The following is a 17,382-nucleotide window of genomic DNA, read 5'->3' as shown; positions in this document are numbered from 1 at the left end:
CCAACAAAAACCTGGCAGGGAAACTAAACTGCCACCACAAACTGAGAACTGAATGGAACAAACAATATGCCCTGTGTGGCCATGCTCGGGTGTGGCCCAGGTGGAAGAGGAAGAACCACAGGCAAGGTGGCTCTTTTATAGTGATTGGAGGCACTGGCCAGCTGCCTCCAATCCTTGATTGCCACCACTCTCCAACCTATAGGTCCCATCACACTGAAAGACAGATTACTATTAGTAAAGCACACACAAACCCTGACATAGGCCCTGGGGCCGTCACAACTGTCCGATGTTTTTGCCAAGATGATGAATGGGAAAAAAAAGTTCATTCAGAATGTGTGTGCGTGCCCTGCAGTCGATGGCTGAGCATGTTCTACAGAGTGACCGTAGATCCAGATGTGAGCCTTGGGTCAGATTACAATTGCTGATGTCATACATCTAGTCTGAACATGCATGAGACATGACTGCCTTTCTCCATCTGACGTTATCACCTCTACTCCATGAAAAGCTACCTCTACATGTTCAACGGTATTTTTATGTGACACCACCCATTGCTAGAGCATGGAATGGTCGGGTGGACCAACAGTTAATAGAGTTCACCTTCATGAGGTATACGGCCACAGTGCAGGATGGGTTACTCATTTGAATAACCTTGAAGCAAGAGGCCCTGAAGACCTTGGACCTTATGGTTGTCACATCTGCTCCAAGATGGAGGCAGAGATGGAAGAGATGGACAGGGATACGGCAAAGTCTTCTCCCATGTCCGATTTCCACACTCTCCTCATCTTGTGCTATATAGGCATTCCAGGCCAAGTGCCATCTGGACCTTCATGTCCAGATGGCACCCCCACGGCTCCCGGACTGTCAAGTATCCAAAAATACAAATACTTGAGTAAAAGCTGGTGTGAGAGATGGCTGCGTGACCCTGTTCATGAGCTAATTCATGCTGAAATGTACCGTATATAGGCCCACCATCGTCTCCCACGATGAGATGCAAATATCTCAAATCCCCAAGGGATGCAAATAATGCATCCATAAGCAACTGTTCTGACACCGCATCAGGTCAATGCATGAAATACCAGGGGATGAATTTGTGCCCCAGTCTTGCCTATAGGAGCAGCAGCCTCAAGGGATTTGGGCAGGAGGGGGGGGGGGGGAGGTAGAGTCTCTTTTAACCCATTCTGGGTGGGCACCCATTTTGGTGTCAGCATCATGTTATGCTTTACCTATTGAAAAATAGCAGATCTACAAGCTCATATCGCGCCACCGAGTGGCGCGATACGAGCTTGTAGGTCTGCTATTTTTGAAAAATCGAAGAGCGACTGACATTTTTAGAATCTGATCTCAGGTCAGAATGGGTTCATCAGACCAGTGTGTGTCCGGCGGAAACCTCGTATGAATCTGATCTCAGGTCAGAATGGGTTAAAGACAACTGGTCAGAAGTGAGTATCCGTGGGGTCCGCGGAGCGAGAGCTAGCTGCTGACCGAAGCACGCAGGCTATACATTTGACCAAGACAAAGTGGTCATCGTCCACACAGTAAATGAGACTTCACAAGCCACAGAATGGACCCTATTCGTACTGTATACCTCCTGAAAATGTGCTGTTTGGTCACTTATCTGCTCCCCTCGGTCCGCGATAACCTGACGCTGCCAGATCCAAGAAGCTTGCTACACAAATTTGTTTCACAGCTTATTGGGATCTGGGATCGCGGAAGCAAATTCGATGACGGGGCTGTTCCTTTTTTTCAAGATACTTGGTAGATGATTGGATGGGACCGTCTGTCTATCACCGTGTGGGCGTGCAAACACAACCAATCATATTGACGTGTCTATATAGCTTCACATCCGGTTTCGCACATATCCCACCCTTAGCTCACGCTGACTGGTTCGAACCGGGAGCGGTTCGGTGTTAGCTCAACTCCCTGAGAGGTCCCAGATGGTTGTGGTGTTGGGGAACATGGTTACCCAATACCGCCCCCATCTGGCAAAGTCAGGTTAGGTCCGCGAGGGACTTGTGTCTGATTCTCTTTCATGTATTATGACGGGTGTTCACTTGGATCACAGACGTGCGTGTGTGTGTGTGTGTGTGTGTGTGTGTGTGTGTGTGTGTGTGTGTGTGTGTGTGTGTGTGTGTGTGTGTGTGAGAGAGAGAGAGAAATAAGGCTTGATTAGGGCTTAATTTAAATAAGATAAAGTTAACATGTTTATTTTGTACCAAATAGTTATTTGTGCATGACGCTGTGGTATGATCAATTCATGATTCATTTGCGACAACAACAAAAATCACACCTGTGTGAAGCGAGGGGGGCTCTTATCATCGTACATCATCATCATACATCATCTCATTCCGGCCAATCGAAATGTGCGTCCTCAACTTCGTCTTCAAGGTTTGCGTTACGCAATGTTTGTATGTTTACACAAACACAAAAAAATGGCCATTCATTTTCAATGGCATTTAACACTCTGAATGTGATTCACGTCAGCAGAATATTGACTACTTTCGATCGCTTTTTTTTGGGCACCATCGTAATACGTCTGTGTTCCTTTAAGCACACTCCAAAACACTCAGTATCACGTGATCAACCCACACATCCCCTAATGGTCTCCCCTCCCCTCTTGAAACAGGGCGGGACACGGAGTCAGCATGGGACTGCTGAGGACAGTGAGTGATCTGATCACGGATCACCCATATACTCACGGCTGCTCTGCATGTGGGGTGCCCAGTGTCCACGCTCATAGGGGGCCTGGGGGTCACGTCCGCCGCGGGGTCTGGGCCGCGGGGTCCGACCGCAGCCCAGACCTCCATGATCGCGTTCGGGACAACGGCCCCGGTTCCAACGATCTCCCCCTTGATCTAAAACGGTGGATTGAGATAAAGGGCTATGGTGGGAGGTGCAGGCTGAGCAACGAGTTACAAGTCGACTGACAAATAAATAAATCCTCCCACATGACCTACAGATTTCATCACGCACTGCAGATACAGTACTGTACGTCCCCTGTCACCTACGCACACCGTCTCCAAGGGCAGATCCGTCCTGATTGAATCACACGCTCATCTAAATGCCAAATGAGCTCATTTTGTACAGTGGGCCTGGATAGGTCAGGTCACTGCGTAGGTCACTGGCCGCATATTGTCGCTGTCGGATGAAAACTTTTTATCCCTCGATTTTTTTGTAACCAATTTTTGAGGGGCTCTGTGTGTTTGTGTGAATTATATAGTGATGAGTTGATTGGCTGATCACCTCATAGCGATGATTTGATTGGCTGAGTGCACAAGAAATCCTAAACCTATGAACCTATACGTGTACCTTTACTCAAGTAAAACGTTTAACACACGCTGGTATTGCTACCACCACTGGGCAATGGTCCAATAGTCCAATAGTAAGGCACTAAGGTATGACGGATGGCAACGAAACAGCCACACCAATCTCTGATGTCTAGAGGGCTTGTAAAGTGACAAAGAGTGCATCCGAAGAAAGATGTTCATCGCACTCCAACCACCAAAACAGGCTGATCCAGTGGTAGAAACTTGGAAGATCTGGAAGTTGGAGCGCACAGATATCAGGCAATAACGTTGATGGAGTTGTCGCCCTCTCCTACTTCCAGTGGCTCCCCCATCCCCCCGCCTCCCCGTTCGGTAGTAGGACGTTTAGACCGCGATGGAGGGGTGCCATCTCTATCAAACTTGAGCCACAAGAGACGCCACCGAGCACGCCAAGCAGTGGCCGTAGTCGAACGTTGCGAAGTTCGCTAGAGCCGACTCAGCCCCGTCCGAGTTGCAACCCGAGAATAGTAATTTATTACCTCCCCCCCAAGGCAATGCCAACACCGAGCAATATTTCCCACCACCGAGCAAAGCTGGACAGTGCTGTCCTTCTGAATTCATAAGAAGATCAAAGAGCACATCTAGGTCTACATGCATAGTACATGTCAGGTCTTTCCAGGATGCAAAACGTCTCACATGTGACTGTTATAGCGTTACAAAGATATCGTGTCTTATACTTTTTACGTTTTAAAACAGACACAGTCATAATGTAAATGACAGCACGCCTACGGCAGTGACAGGCTAGCGTAAACATACCGTATATGTTTAGATTCGCTCCACTGACCAGCTCAAATAATGGGAATATACAGTAAATGGTAAACATATTAAGCCGGTTGTGTCTTGCAGGGGAGTTCTTTCTCATTACTCCTGCCCGGTCATGTGCGTCATGAATTACAACACTGCTTCTCACATGTCGCTTCTGTGGACCTCCAGCGGTCCAAATGGAACCTTAACCCATTCTGACCTGAGATCAGATTCATACGAAGTTTCCACTGGACACACACTGGTCTGATTAACCCATTCTGACCCGAGATCAGATTCTAAAAATGTCAGTCGTTCTTCGATTTTTCTAAAATAGCAGACCTACAAGCTCATAGCGCGCCACTCGGTGGGGCGCTATGAGCTTGTAGATCTGCTATTTTTCAATAGCTAAAGCACGACATGATGCTAACACCAAAATGGGTTCCCGTACAGAATGGGTCAAGGTCCTTACGTTTATTTCGTGTTTTAATCGAAAGGGGGTCCATGGCCTAATGCATAATATTGTCTCTGTCGGGTGGAAACCTCGTACGGTATGTGACTTTTGCATGGCAATATAAAGAGTTATTTTCCACCCACTGTTGCAAGCTCTCATGGACATCATTCCGGATGTTTTGTGCCAGCGTTCATAGCTTAAGAAGTCAGTGCGTTCTACCGTCATACTGCAAGTTTAGTGAATGTTGGAAAAGGACTGTGCAGTGTGCACTCGCTGCACTGTGAAAGTCCCTGTCTCTTTTGCAACAACAACTACATCCACTTGGCTCTGGGACTGCAGAGAAAATGCTGACGCTCAAATGTGACCTTATATGAAATGAATCCCAACCGAAGAAAAATATATAAAATAAGTTTTATACCAAATGATCGTTTTGAGTGGGCTGCCATAAATAGCCCATTCTGAACGGGCACCCATTTTGGTGTCGGCATCATGTTATGCTTTAGCTATTTAAAAATAGCAGATCTACAAGCTCATATCGCGCCACCGAGTGGCGCGATACGAGCTTGTAGGTCTGCTATTTTTGAAAAATCAAAGACACTTTTAGAATCTGATCTCAGGTCAGAAGGGGTTAATAATGAAACTGTCAGGATGTAATAGACACTTTTAGAATCTGATCTCAGGTCAGAATGGGTTCATCAGACCAGTGTGTGTCCGGCGGAAACCTCGTATGAATCTGATCTCAGGTCAGAATGGGATAGATGGGCATGCCGTGCAAAGGCAGGCAAACGCCGGGGCTGGGAATGAATCACTCTGAGGAATGATAACCTGTGGGCATATGCAGACGCTGTGTGTTTGCAAAAAAAAATCTGGATTCAGAATAGCACTGAGGAAACGGAGGAGACTCGGGGAGAGAACGGTGTGGGAAGATTTATAAGCATATGCTGTATATTTTTAAACCATTTAGGCCTGACGTCGAAAATTTAAAAATGTCTTCTAAATCCTGACAGTTTTCTAAAAAACCGTATGTTTCTGTATCAGTGGTGCTCAATATTTCAAAGGAGCCCAAAAATGACATGCAATATTATGCCTCCGCCGCCCATCTGGAAATATGTTGTTCCAGGGTCCTCCCCGAGATTTGAGTTAAAATGTTCACTCTGTAATAATATTCAAAGATTTGAGTCACTATTTTCAGGATTTTTCAAAAAAAAATAGCTGACCTACAAGTTCATAGCGCGGCACACATAGTGCCGCGCTATGAGCTTGTAGATCTGCTATTTTTCAACAGCTAAAGCATAACATAATGCTTAAAACACCAAAAGGGGTTTTCCCGGCCAAAATGGGTTAAATCCAATCTTGGGAAACTTTTCGGCACTATGTTTTCTCTGCTGTAATTATGAGGACTTTTTCCCTCTTTAATTTCCCTCGAGGATTAAGGATTTTTTTTTTTTTTTTTTTGGTCAAAGTGAAGTCAAAGTGCGGCAGACAGACATAGGGGATGCAGCATTGTGTTGCCTTTGACATTTAATTTTGTTCTATATCGGTTTAACCCATTCTGAACGGGCACCCATTTTGGTGTTGGCATCATGTCGTGCTTTAGCTATTGAAAAATAGCAGATCTACAAGCTCATATCGCGCCACCGAGTGGCGCGATACGAGCTTGTAGGTCTGCTATTTTTGAAAAATCGAAGAACGACTGACATTTTTAGAATCTGATCTCAGGTCAGAATGGGTTCGTCAGACCAGTGTGTGTCCGGCGGAAACCTCGTATGAATCTGATCTCAGGTCAGAATGGGTTAATCTAATGCAAGCCCTATCCGTGTCACACACTAAATGGTGGCTCTCAGTCTCAAGACCAATCGCAGTGATGGTGGTGTCATACAATTCAAATCAGCCACTTGGTCTCTTCTGTATAGCAAGCCTGTGTGTGGTGTGTGAGTGCGTGTGTGCATGCGTGCGTGTGTGCATGCGTGCGTGCGTGCGTGCGTGCGTGCGTGCGTGTGTGTGTGTGTGTGAATGAATCTCAGTTTTTTTGGATGATTGATTGATTGATAATTTTATTAGACAATAAAATGCAAACAGTACAGTCAAGCACAAATGGTCCAAAAGGATATAGCACCGAAGAAAGACATTGCGGTCTTGTTTCCATTCGGGTCCCATACATTCATTCAAAACACAAATATATGTGTGCACTGCACCTATTATCGTTGCTGTCAGGCAGAAACCTAGCTCTCTCTCTCCACATTTCAACTTTTTGTGTTTCTTCGTAAATTAACGCCCTACTTGATCATACTACAGCGCCACACGAAAGCACCGAGAGTAGCAGATTTGCAGGCTCTAAACGCGGCGCGAAGTTATAGTTTTGAGTTTGTAGATCTGCTACTATTGATGCTTTTAATTGGTTCCCCAGCTCCCCACAGACACACAGAGCACGTTCACTTATTTAATAGGGGATCTGTTTGATTCAAACTGTCCCCGAGTACGGTTGCCTGGTCCCCGCTGGCCATGCTTCACATTGGCCTTGATTCGTCCTCACCCGAGTACATTTCATTCAATTGTATTCAATGCTTTCACATTGCACTTCAATCGGTCCCGATACGGTCCCGGGAACGGTACAAGGCATCGTGTGTGTGCGTGTGCGTGTGCGTGTGTGCGTGTGCGTGTGTGCGTGTGTGTGTGTGTGTGCGTGCGTGCGTGCACGCGGCTGTGGGTCAATCGTCAATGGGTGAGTTTGTGACAGCTGCTCAACAACAGTACCACTCAGTGGTCACCCGGCGGTACCATTTACTCCAAACATACACAGGGACACACAAAGCCAGGCATCGGAGCGATGTGCCCCGCTCAAAAACACAGAGTGTAAATAAGGAGAGAGGTTTCTGCCCGACAGCAACGATATGCACAAGCGTGTGCGTTCGTGTGCGTGTGCGTGTGCGTGTGCGTGTGCGTGTGTGTGTGTGTGTGCGCGCCCCAGTGTGGCAGCCGTCACTGCGGGCTGTCAGTCCCTGGCTCTGTGTTGACAGTGGGCTTTCAGAGGGCCGGCGGCTCTTAGCCTAATGTGATTACTGTCTGTGTGAGACCCAGCCTCATCCAGCCACTCACAGCCACTCTGACCCAGCCAGCTGTGAAGGATGAGCACCACACACACACACACACACACACACACACACACACACACACATCATCTTAATGCACTGGTTCTCAAAGGCCCAGGGTTTTTGGATGTGCTCTCGTGCACTCACTGCTTATTTTCCTTTCTATCTCGCATTTTCGTTTTTTCTCCATCTTATCCCATTTTGGGGTGGGAACCCCTTTTGTTGTTAGCATTACGTTATGCTTTCGCTATTTAAAAATAGCAGATCTACAAGCTCATAGCGCGCCACCGAGTGGCGCGCTATGAGCTTGTAGGTCTGAAAAATCAAAGAACGACTGACAATAGAAACATAGCTTTTTCAGAACACTGTCGGGATGTAGAAGACATTTTTTTTAGAATCTGATCTCAGGTCAGAATGGGGGGGTTCAGATGGGGGTCCCGCAGCCAAATACATACATTTGGTGGAGTCCTTAACAGGAACATGTGTATGAACCACAGGTCTAACGCCCCCCCCCCCCCCCCCCCCCCCCCCCTCTTTTCACCCCACAGCCGAAGAAGCCAAGGAGCTGGAGGAGGAGGAGTCAAAGACAGGTCAGCATCATGCACATCTGTTGGCTTCCGTTAGCCTGTAGTGTTTAGCCAGAAGCGCTGACCAGCTGCCTAGAGGGGTGGGGGCTTCTGCTGCATGCTATGGGACTCATGGGAGCTCATTTGAAGTCTGGGCTACTTTTTAACCCATTCTGACCCGAGATCAGATTCATACGGAGGTTTCCGCCGGACACACGCTGGTCTGATGAACCCATTCTGACCTGAGATCAGATTCTAAAAAAAAAAAAGTCGTTCTTCGATTAAAAAAAAATAGCAGACCTACAAGCTCGTATCGCGCCACTCGGTGGCGCGATATGAGCTTGTAGATCTGCTATTTTTCAATAGCTAAAGCATAACATGATGCTGACACCAAAATGGGTGACCGTTCAGAATGGGTTAAAAGCTGAAATGAAATTTATACTGGTGGTGCCTCGCTGTGCCCAGTGCGCTCAGACCTCTATCTATACGAACTCCATGCCATGCCTTTCTGTGTGGAGTTTGCATGTTCCCCCTGTGTCCCCTATGGTAGCTACCATAAAGAGAAAAAAAATATATATATATATATAAATGCAGTAATCCGTTCTCTAAACTGCCATTCCTGGCCAGCCGGGACAGCCTGATGGAGGTGGAAAGGAACTGGTTGGAATAACGTGATCCTTCCACGCGCCACGTCCAACCGGGGAATCTCTCCCCTCTGTCAGGTGAAAATAAGCAGCTTGGACTCCTCATGCAGTGAAGGGAGTATGAGGTCAGTCCGCATGCTCTCCCCGTGCAGTTTGGCAGAGGGAGTGTATAGCGCACAGGATTACATTAGATCATTGACAGTAGGTGAAAAAATAGGGTTACAAAACCGTGGGTTTTCAAAGTAAAAAGTGAAATCACACCCGCGTGAACTGAGTGTTGCAACTCCGTGTGGGGGTCCCCAGGGTGTGTCCCCGGGAAAACATCCAGACCCACAGGAACGCACCCAGGGTGCCGGCCCGGTTCCGGCGATCCGCCCCGCGTCCGAAACGGTCTAGAAATGACAGAGGTACGTGGACATATAGGGACATTGCTGTTCCTTGCACCACTCAAAAGACACCACTGGGTCCTTTTCACTGAGAAGGTGTGCAGTCCTTAAGGATGCAAACAAACAGTTTATCAAACTCATTGATTGATTATATATACTAGAACTCGACCGGCCGCAAAAATATAATCATTTTACCATTAAGGTAAAGTGGGGCAAAGCCAGGAAGCCATACAAAAGTGCAAGAACTCATTCTGAACTTGTTGCAGGTTCATAATGGACTTCTCGCGTATAGGACAGATAAAAATGACAGCATTGAAGCTAGACACAAAACAGCATAATATGCGTTTTTCCCTGTCGGCAATAGAGATAATATCGTGGACTTTTCCGAGGTGATGTGTTGTTTTGCAGACATTGCTCGTGTGGTTATCGGAACTTAGATCACTATCGAAGACAACTAGATTTCTGTGGTTTTGGGGCTTTACAAATGTGTTAATTCTTTCATTTCCAATAACAGGGACCTTTTGTCTTGTCTTTGTTTAACTGCAGAGTACTGTAGGGAGCTGATAGACTTGTGCAGCACCAGGTATTGATTTATTGATAACACTATAGCTCTTGGAAGTGCAACTCCCGGGATTCAGATTTTCGGTTTAGTCTTAGTCTTTTGAATAACACACAATTTAGTCTTAGTTCTATAGTCTTTTTTTCCCCTTTTTTTTGGGATCCTCGTCTCTACACACCGTCCGCCAACCTGGGGAGAGCAACGGACTTGAACTCATGCTTCCTTCATGCATGAGTGTCCAAGTTGCTCCTTTACACCTGACAGGGGGGAGTTTCCCTGGTTGGACGTAGCGCGTGGAAGGAACACGTTATTCCAACCAGTTCCTTTCCCCTCCATCAGGCGCCCCCAGGCTGGACAGGGGGAGGTAGTTTTATAGACAAGGATTACTGCATGTTTTTTTTGTGAGGGACACGGGGAGAACATGCAAACTCCACACAAAGGCCTTTTCGCCAACCTCGCCTCGGGTATGGGCACTGATGACGCGGAGGAGAGAACGCCCCCCCCCAGTGCCCACAGCCACCCCTATAAGAGGGAGATGTCCCGCTTTACTGGAGCTGGGGGAGATATTAGGCTTTTGGTCTCCACGCAGAGGCAATGAGCCACCCTGCTACAGAAGTACTGTATAGAGATTAACCCATTCTGACCTGAGATCAGATTCTAAAAATGTCTGTTTGAAAATGACAGTTTTCTGAAAAAGCTATGTTTCTATGTCAGTCGTTCAGACTCGTTCTTCGATTTTTCAAAAATAGCAGACCTACAAGCTCGTAGCGCGCCACTCGGTGGCGCGCTATGAGCTTGTAGGTCTGCTATTTTTCAATAGCTAAAGCATAGCTTAATGCCAACACCAAAACGGGTGAGCGCCCAAAATGGGTTAAATAAGCTCAATGATAGAGACTGCGAGGGGCTCCACTTTAAGCACTTAAGCGCTTATTTTACACTTTTCGACAAAGACAATGAAAAATCTGAAATAGGTTTCTCTTTTTGGGAGTCGCCTGGCACAAAATATTCTAAGATGGGGGTCTGGTTGACATGAAAAGGTTTGGGAAACCACTGTCACATTCAATTGCATCGATCTGGCGGGCACTCAGATTCGGGTACAGGCTTTATAGTTCCGACATACTATTGATCCGAAACCTCAATCCCTAACCTAACCATAACCGCGAGCACGCTGAGCAGCGCATGTCGGACCATCGCATTTCCGCATGGCATCGCATGTTTGTCCGTGCCTTCACACGCCCTTCTATACCAGAAATCACACAGGCTGGGCCAGGCTAAGATTGCAGAATATGTTTATTAATTGTTTACTTTGCCTCCAATCATCCAATAAAATAAAGGCGAAAGGACAGTCAGCTGTGGGTTGGCATTGGAAATTGGCATTACTGTGCTGTCTGCAGTGTTGGAAACGGACACTTTTTTTACTGGGGAGACTACACAGAAATCTGCGTGGGCACTGGGCTCCCCAGTACACATTCAAAGCCAATTATCATCATGTAATAGAGAAATATGGCTTCATCTATTATTCTCTGTCTGGGGAAAGATGTAACACGTTGCCCATTTTCACATTGGATTTTTAGAAAGAGGAATTCACGTTTACTTTACGAAGCTTGTGAACTCTGTCGAGCTTCCTTAATCTGCCTAAAAGAAGACTCACCTTGTGGCGGCTGTGGCTCAGGAGGTAGAGCAGGTCGTCCAATGATCCCTGGGTTAGCGGTTCGAATCCCGACATGTGTCGAAGTGTCTATGGGCAAGACACTGAACCCTACATTGCCTCCAATGAGTCGGTCGGTGTGGGCTCGCCACCATTGGTGTGTGAATGTGGGAAGTGAGGACGCTGACGTCGACTGTTCGCCGCTTCACCTCCCGATGTATGAATGAATGCAATGAATGCTTTGAGCACTTGGAAAAGCGCTATAAAAATGCAATTCATTAAAAAAATGCAATTCATCACCTTTCTTTATGGATATAGGCTTTTTACTCTTTTCATGCCACGTTGCCGGATGAGAATGAAGCTCACACAAATGTCAGAAATGCTGAAAGAGATGCTGTACTGGTCTTAATATTGTACAATTTTGAGGTGTTGATACTTGAGTATTTCCATTTCTTGATAGTGCTTTACATACCACTTCTTAGACAGAGGCAAATATTGTACTTTTTTTTACTAATTTGTTTGACATCTTTAGTTTCTAGTTACTTTGTCAGATTAGTCATACAACACTCCTAAATTCTATCCTTAGGGTATTTGAAAATAGGCAATCTACAAGCTCAACTTCTATCTATTCTAGATCATCTATTTTCAAACAAATTGCACACATCTTGAAATAATTCAAACACTTCTACTTTTGCTACTTTAAGTAACTACACTGATTCTGAATACACTTCTACTTGTAACAGACTATTTCTACATTGTGGTATTTCTACATTTACTTCAGTAAAAAAGTACTTCTAGTTCTGGTCCACATAGACATGTAGACACTTCTTCCGGCTCTGGGGCGCGTGTCAACATTTCCCAGAGAATCCTAGCGAAGCATATAAGCAGAAGCATCGCGTGCATAATGGAAGTCCCGGAAAAGACGCGCTGTGATTGGCCAGTAGTCAGTTGAGTGACAGCGAGAGACATGGAGGATTCGCATGAGTGATGTCACCTGGGCACTAGCCCCTCCTATACACAGGTTTAATGTTTGTCTTTAGTTCAATGTTTGTTTTGAAAACGCCATTGACAATGAAGGGAAAATGTACGTCATAATGGAACTCATTACGTCACATTGTCTCTTTATTGTTAATGGCATTTAATGTTTGTGTTGGCACCGTTTGTTTTACATCACCTAATCAACATGAGTTAGACTTTAATATTAGCGCCCCTCACTCTATGCTGGTCCATTTATTTATCGGAAGAAAAATACTTTTAGTTACTCCTCTACAGATATTGTGAAGAGAAAATCCCATTGACAAGATTTTTCCTTCCGGTGACATTTTTTTTTTCTGGCCAAAGAGTGCATTGTATACGTGTGGTGGGGGGGGCTCAGAGTGAGGGAGTTCACCGCGGAAAGTAGACTTTCTCCATAACAAAACCGCCTTTGTATTGGTGAGTAGCGAAATCGATCTTTTGGTTTCTGCAGAAGTGGAGAGGCTGGTCTGCATTTCATGCACATCACCAATGCAGCAGCTGAGTAATATTATGCGAACACTGTGTGCTCCGCTGTGCAGGGGCCCGTTTTAATTAGTGATCTTGGGGTTATCCGGTGACCCATATCTACTAATAATGAAGGCATCATGGCTGCTCTATTTACATATGTTTAGGCGTTAATGTGTGACTGCTGGGAGGAATTCATGCAGAAAAGAAAAGAAAAAAAGAAAAGAAAATGCATGCGGTAGCCTATATAAAGAGACCTCGTTTTGTGTACCGGTGCAGCAATTAATATATAACTAAGACATTTAATTGAATATAAAAAAGAATAAACTAATCAATTCCTATTTTGGGTATGTCAATATAGGCGAAACGCCAATATTCACAGACGACAGTGAAGTGACAATTTAAGGACTTGTAGTAACTTTTTGAATACCTTAAAAAAATAAATGAAGTTGTTCAAATATGATTCTTTTGAGGACCACTGCCCTAGACGGTATGAAGAATATAAAAGAGATCTATTATGATGCTATATTGTTTTAGATGCTTATAGTGCAGTGTCACGGTTCAAGACAGGCTGTATACGTGTTGGACCCAAGCGCAGGCAAAGGGCAGAGTACGAGGCAGACACAGGGCAGGTCGAGTGCAAGGGGGTTTATTAAACCAAAACAGGAACATAGGAACAAACACGAGGAAACTATCGTTGGAGCGATGTGTCTGCAAAAGGGGGGGGGGGAGTGTGCAGGAAGTGCTGAAGGCACGCTGCGTCGCCCTAGTGCAGGGGTCTGCAACAGGCGGCTCTAGAGCACACCCCTAGTGGCTCCCTGTAGCATTAAAAGTAGCAATACATTATTTTTCATTTATGGTTTCTGTAGGAGGCCAAACGTGACAAGCATTCTTAATATTTAATCTACACATTTTTACAAAATTGGAAAACGTAATAAACTAAAATTTGCGTCATAGCATGCGACACACTCAGTGCCGTGCCAGCCAGGTGTCTATTATAAACAAACCGGTGGGTGTGTGAGGCTGCTGCCTGCTACGCTATGGCTTCTACAGGGAGAGAAATAAAGATAGCCCGACGAAAAACAGAGGATTTAACAGTTCGTGGACAGAGGCTTTTGCCTTCACAGCCAATGCAGATTGACTGCCTGTATGTTTAATCTGCAGTGAGAAGCTATCAAACAACAAAAAAAGTAACGTTGAAAGACATTTCCAGGGAAAGCATGCTAAATTCTGCTAGTTTCGTTGCAACCCGGGACTCAATAAAGCTTGGCAAGCTGCATTATAATGCGTAATTTTCTTTGCGGCTCCAGATAGATTTTGAATTTATTTTTGGTCGGAAATGGCTCTTTCAACATCTTGGGTTGCAGACCCCTGCCCTATAGTGACATGTCAAAACAACATCTCCTGGTGAACCTGTCATTTGTTGATGGTGATTGAGTTTTAAAGAGGGGGTGAAATGGTTCATTTGGGCATTTTATTTGGAAGTTTCAGCCTCAGACGGCAGACGCTGACTTTCTGAACCAATCGGATCGTTGCATCCCTTCAGGCTATGGAACGTTGCTCCGTCTCATGCACGGACACATGCACGTCGTACAGTACATGCAGAGTGTCCTTTACAAAGTGACAGAGAGACGTGGCTTATTTATAACCTATGATGTTTTCAGATACATATTTTTTGCGTGATGTTTAACCCATTCTGACCGGGCACCCATTTTGGTGTCAGCATCATGTTATGCTTTAGCTATTTAAAAATAGCAGATCTACAAGCTCATATCGCGCCACCGAGTGGCGCGATACGAGCTTGTAGGTCTGCTATTTTTGAAAAATCGAAGAAGGACTGACATTTTTTTAATCTGATCTCAGGTCAGAATGGGTTCATCAGACCAGTGTGTGTCCGGTGGAAACCTCGTATGAATCTGATCTCAGGTCAGAATGGGTTAAAACAAGTAATACACCGTGGTGTCATGCTCGTAGAACGCAGTACCACGCTGTGGTACCGGTGACTTTTTGACGTGCACGTGCAGGGACGGTGCACGTGCACGCTAGAACGCGTCTCCCTAGATTGAAGAGAAGCTAACCGAGTCTGGTGGGTACCCAGTACGGTCTAGGTTTACTGCTAGTGTGCAGTAAAGAGGTTTGTCTGAATATTTTACGTCTACTTTTGTGTTTGTGTGTCTAAAACTCTCATACACTATTTAACCCATTCTGACCTGAGATCAGATTCATACGAGGTTTCCACTGGACACACGCTGGTCTGACGAACCCATTCTGACCCGAGATCAGATTAAAAAAATGTCACAGTCGTTCTTTGATTTTTTTCAAAAATAGCAGACCTACAAGCTCGTATCGCGCCACTCGGTGGCGCGATATGAGCTTGTAGATCTGCTATTTTTCAATAGCTAAAGCATAACATGATGCCAACACCAAAATGGGTGCCTGTTCAGAATGGGTTAACAATTAACATTATGGATTAGACTATGCAACTGTTCTGTGTGCATGCCGCGATGCGCACATGCGTGCACGTGCCTGCGCGTGACGTTCCATGCTAAAAAATAGTACACACAAATTGTTAGGTATGGCCATATGATGACCTCAGACATGGTATGCAGCCAATATAAGAGCAGAGTATAATTCAGTAGGTATAGCAGTGTTGGAAAAGGTACTCAAAACGCTTTACTTACAAGTAGTAAAAGTGCAGAATTCAAAATGTACTGAAGTAAATAAAGTACAAAAGTATTGGCATCAAAATGTACTTAAAGTAGCAAAAGTAAAAGTACTCATTGTGCAGAATGTCCCATTTCAAGTTTTCAAATGTATCATTTCTTTTTTACAGTCTATGGTTGCAAATCGGCTATTTTCAAATGTTCGAAATGTACACATCTACAAAGTAACTAGTAACTGAAGTTTTGTTAGTATATTAGAAATGGCGTAAATACCACTCTAAGCTATACTAGCAAAACCAGAGAAGAATGGAGTTCTCTAAAACTACCAGGCGTATAAAACTACCAGAGTATAGTGAAAAACCAGTCATCAGAGTATCAGATGAACGGCAGGCGGAGAGAGGTGTCGATCGGAGTTGTATTCATTTCAAAGAGTGGGCTACAGCAGAGCTTCGCCGTGGGCCTGAGCAGGAGCCCAGGAGCCCATACCACTGACTGCAGGAGCCCAGTACCCCATACCACTGACCGCAGGAGCCCAGTACCCCATACCACTGACTGCAGGATGCCTAGTACCCCATACCACTGAACGCAGGACACCCAGTACCCCATACCACTGACCGCAGGACGCCCAGTACCCCATACCACTGACCGTAGGACGCCCAGTACCCCATACCACTGACCGTAGGACACCCAGTACCCCATACCACTGACCGTAGGAGCCCAGTACCCCATACCACTGACCGTAGGACACCCAGTACCCCATACCACTGACCGTAGGAGCCCAGTACCCCATACCACTGACCGTAGGACACCCAGTACCCCATACCACTGACCGTAGGAGCCCAGTACCCCATACCACTGACCGTAGGACACCCAGTACCCCATACCACTGACCGTAGGACACCCAGTACCCCATACCACTGACCGTAGGACGCCCAGTACCCCATACCACTGACCGTAGGACACCCAGTACCCCATACCACTGACCGTAGGAGCCCAGTACCCCATACCACTGACCGTAGGACACCCAGTACCCCATACCACTGACCGTAGGACACCCAGTACCCCATACCACTGACCGTAGGAGCCCAGTACCCCATACCACTGACCGCAGGACACCCAGTACCCCATACCACTGACCGTAGGACACCCAGTACCCCATACCACTGACCGTAGGACGCCCAGTACCCCATACCACTGACCGCAGGACACCCAGTACCCCATACCACTGACCGCAGGACACCCAGTACCCCATACCACTGACCGCAGGACACCCAGTACCCCATACCACTGACCGCAGGACACCCAGTACCCCATACCACTGACCGTAGGACACCCAGTACCCCATACCACTGACCGCAGGACACCCAGTACCCCATACCACTGACCGCAGGACACCTAGTACCCCATACCACTGACCGCAGGACACCCAGTACCCCATACCACTGACCGCAGGACACCCAGTACCCCATACCACTGACCGTAGGACACCCAGTACCCCATACCACTGACCGTAGGACACCCAGTACCCCATACCACTGACCGTAGGACACCTAGTACCCCATACCACTGACCGTAGGACACCTAGTACCCCATACCACTGACCGCAGGACACCCAGTACCCCATACCACTGACCGCAGGACACCCAGTACCCCATACCACTGACCTCAGGACACCCAGTACCCCATACCACTGACCGTAGGACGCCCAGTACCCCATACCACTGACCGCAGGACACCCAGTACCCCATACCACTGACCGCAGGACACCCAGTACCCCATACCACTGACCGTAGGACACCCAGTACCCCATACCACTGACCGCAGGAC

General features: G+C 46.5%; 1 protein-coding gene across 2 annotated transcripts in view; it reads left to right on the top strand.

Moving 5' to 3' along the window:
• cd276 (CD276 molecule) overlaps positions 1–17,382 on the top strand; it is a 181,808-nt gene that overhangs the window by 119,845 nt on the left and 44,581 nt on the right. For both annotated transcript variants that reach the window (XM_083759870.1, XM_083759869.1), the window contains exon 6: positions 8,156–8,197. In XM_083759870.1, the coding sequence (XP_083615996.1) occupies positions 8,156–8,197 (42 nt within the window). The remainder of the gene's footprint in view (positions 1–8,155; positions 8,198–17,382) is intronic.

The sequence above is a fragment of the Protomyctophum parallelum genome, assembly GCF_964188405.1.
Source record: "Protomyctophum parallelum genome assembly, chromosome: 2".
In the NCBI taxonomy this organism is placed as follows: Eukaryota; Metazoa; Chordata; class Actinopteri; order Myctophiformes; family Myctophidae; genus Protomyctophum; species Protomyctophum parallelum.
The sequence above is the reverse complement of the archived record's forward strand: the minus strand, read 5'-3'. Positions and strand labels throughout refer to the sequence as shown.